Raw genomic sequence first — 5439 nt, 5'->3', positions numbered from 1 at the left:
AAATATAGTAGAACACATAATGATGATTTCATATTTTCGACGATTGAAAAACTTGAAATCTTGATTGAAAAAACAACATTATTGGACGATTGAATTGCCGTAGCTAAATGGAATATGAAATGCTTTTTGTATTCCCTTTTACTTTAGTTAAGTTACTGATGTATCTCTTAATAAAACAAACGTGAAATGCATTTGGATTTCCAATTCCATATTGGAAAAGAATAAACGGGGTTTTCCAGATTTAATACATGGTAAATAAAAAGACTAAATGGATATAATTATTATCAATTTAAAAGGATAATATTGATAGATTTTTGGCTATATATATTCACATCTCATTATTAGTCCCTTACTTACATAACTTACAAATATCTGTTCACCTTCCTACGGTAGAAAGCAAATACTAATGTTTGCCATGAAAACAAAATCAGAGTTGGGTTGCTTTAGTAACGTCTTTGGCGTTTCTTCTCGTTCTTCAAGATGGCGAAAAGCTTCCAAGTGGTAAGAAACTTGATTTACTTGCCTTACACGGTTATGATTTGTTTTGTTTTTTTGTTCGAGTTTTCAATTTATCTGTCTTGTTTGCACTTGCAGTAAACAACATATTCAGAACCTGATATGTTCTGTCGAATTACATCGGAAGCGAAGAGAGTGCATGGTCAGACAATCTCGCTCAGATATCGCTCAGCTCCTTCCCAATGGCCGCTTTTCAGAAGCTCTACCAAAGGTATCTGAAATTAATCTCAATCACCATCTTAATTCTTCTTGATTGATTATAATATCTATCACCATGTTAATTTTTTTTTCCGGTTTTGCATATTGAAACCCTAGGCGAAGCAATTCTATGAAGATGAGGGAAGGTTGTTGGCCTATGATCAGGTCGAATACTTCTGCAAATCCATCTTGCAGAGTATATCTATTTTAAGTCATCAAAGGTAATTTGTTCTTGATATATAACTTGTGACATACGTTAAACCTTAGCGGTTCAAAAACCCTAATATACTTATGTTTCTCTCCCAGCGATGTTCATATGTTACCGGACGTAACTAAAGAAGCAATGGCCGGACTGATATTTGCTGCATCAAGAATCGGGGAGCTTAACGAGCTTCAGTACATAAGGATCATGTTCGTCGAGAGGTTTGGGCGTGAGTTTGACAAAGACTGTGTAGATTTGCGCCGAGGAAACATCGTGTGTTCGGAGATAGTCAAAATTCTAGACACCAAGATGCCGCAAGATGAAATTACAGACATTGTAATGGAACTTTCCCAAAAGTACCATTCAAACATCAGTATTTCTGCGAATTCAATAAGTGATTGTTTAGCTTCAAGTAATGACCTTGGCATTGGCAATTCTGATGCGGAGAAGATGAAAAGCATTGTTAGGAGAAAGTTGCTGCATCCAAATCTTGGAGAGAGTGAAAGAAGAGATCGATCATTCATGAGATAAAAAAGTTTGATTGGGATTGAGATTGAGATTGAGATTGAGATTGAGATTGAGATTGAGATTGAGATTGAGATTGAGATTGAGATTGAGATTGTTGTTTTGTTTATATTGTATGAGAGTGTTAACACATTTTTTTTTTAACATTTTGTGTTTTTTTTTTTTTGATAACATTTTTTTTACTCATCAGTTTCTCATAATTTTAAAAGGTTTTCAAAACATATTATAAAACAAAACCCAACTAGTGCTATATAATATTCAGACATAGTAAATATTTTAACAAGTTAAGAAAATATATATACTGTACTATAAATTATTTATAAATCATATAACGTTAAATTACTAGTGCAAAGTCTTTGAGTCTTATTACTTGTATGTGTTACTATTACAGTATTATACTATGGTTTTTGAGAGTCAATGCATAAATTAGAGCAGCATTAATCGCCCCATGTATTTCATTAGTTTAATGACTTTCGCCTTGACCATATTTCGTTAGTTTATTTTATTTTGCTTAGATTCTTTTGACTCTCATAACAATTGCCTAAACTAGAGCAACATTAACTATCCCACGTTTTTCATTTTGTCTGCTCCACTTTGGTGATCACATTTGATCCGTTTGTTAAGTAATATGCTTACTTTGTTGAATGTGTTTAATCTTTTTTGTATCGAAATAATTAGTTCTTAGAAAGAAAAAAAAGTTTCAAATTAAATTTGTTTTAGAGTTCAAAATTTATTAGTTTTTATATTTGATAATCATTTAATTTGTAGTCTGTAATTTGTTTTATAATTGAATGAATCGTATTTAAAGAAAATAAACAATACAATAACCCCCAATTTCCCTATCTTTTGCTACAAAAGAGACAAAGTGCGTAACACTGAAGACATCGGCTGCATGCATGTGAGGAGGTAAACGAAGGCAGTAAGCATTTGCTGTTATTTTTTTAACTAATTCCAGAGGACCAACCTTCTATGCCATGAACGTGGTGTAAGAGTTAGCTGGAAAATATTATTTCCAGAGGACTCCTTATATACCGATAACAATACCGGAAGTCCAGAGAACCAATACGTCTCTCCCTATGTTCCAATCCGAAGCGGTGATTTTGAAACTATGACGGACGAATAACTGTGTGCAATCAATACTTAATATATATATATTGGTTGTGCTTGATGAGTCAGGTATATGCATGTGCATGTCGTAAGAGGTAATTATGTTGATTGAATTTTGTTAAAGTCTTGGAATTTCCCTTTTATTGTTGAAGAGTTAACTGAGATAATATAAGTTTTGAAAGTGACTGAGATTATGGTAGATATATATGTCGAAATAATTAATAGATATGTTCATATTTGGATTTATACTCTCAACGTCCATTTGGACATGAACAGTTCTTCATATCCGCTTGATAAGATCAAGTGAACACATCTTACCACTTGACTATTAGTATTCTCAAACTCCGATCCAAACTATATTGATATTATAGATTTTATCACAAGCGTCAGTTATGCCACGTTCTTCCAGACATGGCTTTTTTTCTTTGTAATAAACAATGCATGGTTGGTCATCTTGATACATTATATTAACGTACGGCTTCTTCATCAAGTTTCGTCAGCCTCTTAACTTAATTTGGAGAAACAATGGCAGCAATCATCTTTGACTTCCAAAACTTCTGTATCTTCATCCTTGCATGCCTCTTCATAGTCCTCTTTCACTCGCTCTTCTTCAAGAAACCAAAAGACTCACGAAGCTTTGTTCTGCCTCCGAGCCCTCCTTCTCTTCCAATCATCGGTCATCTTCACCTTCTCCTCTCTGCCCTCACTCACAAGTCTCTTCAGAAACTCTCCTCCAAGTATGGACCTCTCCTCGTTATCCGCATTTTCTATGTACCCATCATTATTGTCTCCTCTGCCCCAATGGCCTACGAAATCTTCAAGGTCCATGACGTAAACGTCTCCTCTCGCGGTATCATTGCGATTGATGAGTCTCTCATGTTTGGGGCTTCTGGCATCTTGAACGCTCCACACGGAGAGTACTGGAAGTTCATAAAGAAGCTCATGGCAACAAAGCTATTCCGACCGCAAGTGTTGGAGCGTTCACGAGGTGTTCGTGTTGAAGAGCTACAACGGTTTTACAAAAGCATTCTCGATAAGGCGACAAAGAATGAGAGCGTTGACATTGGTAAGGAAGCCATGAAGCTCATGAACAACACCTTGTGTAAACTGATCATGGGAAGGAGTTTTTCAGAGGACGACGGTGAGTCAGAGAGAGTCAGGGGCTTGGTTGATGAAACGTATGCCTTGTCGGAGAAGATATTTTTGGCAGCTATATTGCGCAGACCGCTTGCGAAGCTTGGGATTTCACTATTCAAGAAGGAGATAATGGCTGTTTCCAACAAATTCGATGAGCTGCTAGAGAGGATGCTTCAGGAACACAAGGAGAAACATGAAGAGCAGTATCAAGAAGGTATGGATATGATGGACGTGTTGTTGGCAGCTTATGGAGATGAAAACGCAGAGTATAAGATCACATGGAATCATATCAAGGGATTTTTTGTGGTAGATGTTCCTATCATTTTGTCAATTTAATTAGATAATCTAAAAAATATTTACATATAATGTTTTGAGTCTTCTCAATGCAGGAGTTTTTCATTGGAGGCACTGATACCTCGGTGCAAACAACACAGTGGGCAATGGCCGAGATGATCAACGATGCTAGAGTTCTTGAGAGACTGAGAGAAGAAATCATTTCCGTTGTAGGGGAAACAAGGTTGATCCAAGAAACAGATTTACCAAACCTTCCTTATTTGCAAGCAGTGGTTAAGGAAGTTCTAAGACTCCACCCACCATCTCCAGTCTTGATACGGACGTTCCAAGAAAAATCTGAGGTCAAAGGATATTACATACCGGAGAAGACAACACTCATTATCAACATCTACGCTGTCATGAGAGATTCTGCTTCTTGGGAGGATCCTGAAAGTTTTAAACCAGAGAGGTTTCTAGGTTCTACAAGATCAGAGCAAGAGGACGAGAAAGATCAAGAACTTAAGTACCTTCCTTTTGGAAGTGGAAGGAGAGGATGTCCTGGATCAAATCTTGGTTCTATATTTGTAGGAACTGCAATAGGAGTGATGGTGCAGTGCTTTGACTGGGAAATCAAAGAAGATAAGGTCAACATGGACGAGACTTTTGAAGGAATGACCCTAAAAATGGTTCATCCGCTTAAGTGCACTCCAGTTCTTAGAACCCAACCTTTTTCTTTTACTTCTAATCTCTAAATTTCTAGCTTTGATACTTAGGTTGGGAGCTTATAACAAGTCTACTTTCTTCTGTTCTATATGTTTGCATTTGTTATCTTCTATGTTGTCTCTATATTCAGTATCTTTGCTCCCGAACGTTGAATTACATTTGCTTTCTTTGTGTTTGTTATATCTGAAAATCTGAAAGTCATATGTAAGATCTCTAAGGCATCATCATTCTTCAGACTAAGCTTATCTAAGTTATTTGGATTTTCTTTTCGACAAAAAATCTTGCAAGTTATATTTCATTATTTCATCTCTAGTTCTTCAACCCATAACATCAAAATGCCAGAAAGCGTTGGTTTCATGTAAAAGAACTTTCCATAATGTGTATCGTTTTGCCTTTTATCATTGATCTCGGCTGTCTTGCAAAAAAAAATCAAGTTACTAGAGAATCAGAGGAAAGGTAGCTAGACACTGGAGAAGCAAACTTGAATGCTGTTATTTAAATACTTCCATTGGACCAACCTTCCTGAACCACTTGTGTATGGGGAATTCCTAGATGAAGTCCAAGCTGAACTTAGATCTAAACTTGTTCGCAAGAAAAAGAAAGAGTTAAAGAACATAAAAGAGGTTTCAAGACGTGAAAACTCACATGTTCTATAAAACCCGTAAGCCACTCAGAATACATCAATTTTGGATAAGACTTCGATATGTACTTCGCCTTAGTCGATCAAATGTGGTGACTTGCTGCTGTGTGGCTACCTT

General features: G+C 36.1%; 2 protein-coding genes across 2 annotated transcripts; both read left to right on the top strand.

Moving 5' to 3' along the window:
* On the top strand, window positions 620-1447 carry LOC104733630. The gene is made up of 3 exons (XM_019233603.1): window positions 620-727; window positions 832-935; window positions 1021-1447. Exons 1-3 carry the CDS (start codon window positions 656-658, stop codon window positions 1445-1447), a joined length of 603 nt encoding a protein of 200 aa, XP_019089148.1. The 5' UTR covers window positions 620-655.
* Window positions 3074-4909, top strand: LOC104732116 (cytochrome P450 705A20-like). Its single transcript, XM_010451646.1, has 2 exons — window positions 3074-3991; window positions 4075-4909. Exons 1-2 carry the CDS (start codon window positions 3074-3076, stop codon window positions 4708-4710), a joined length of 1554 nt encoding a protein of 517 aa, XP_010449948.1. The 3' UTR covers window positions 4711-4909.

This window comes from Camelina sativa, chromosome 12 (assembly GCF_000633955.1).
Source record: "Camelina sativa cultivar DH55 chromosome 12, Cs, whole genome shotgun sequence".
NCBI classification, from domain to species: Eukaryota; Viridiplantae; Streptophyta; class Magnoliopsida; order Brassicales; family Brassicaceae; genus Camelina; species Camelina sativa.
The sequence above is the reverse complement of the archived record's forward strand: the minus strand, read 5'-3'. Positions and strand labels throughout refer to the sequence as shown.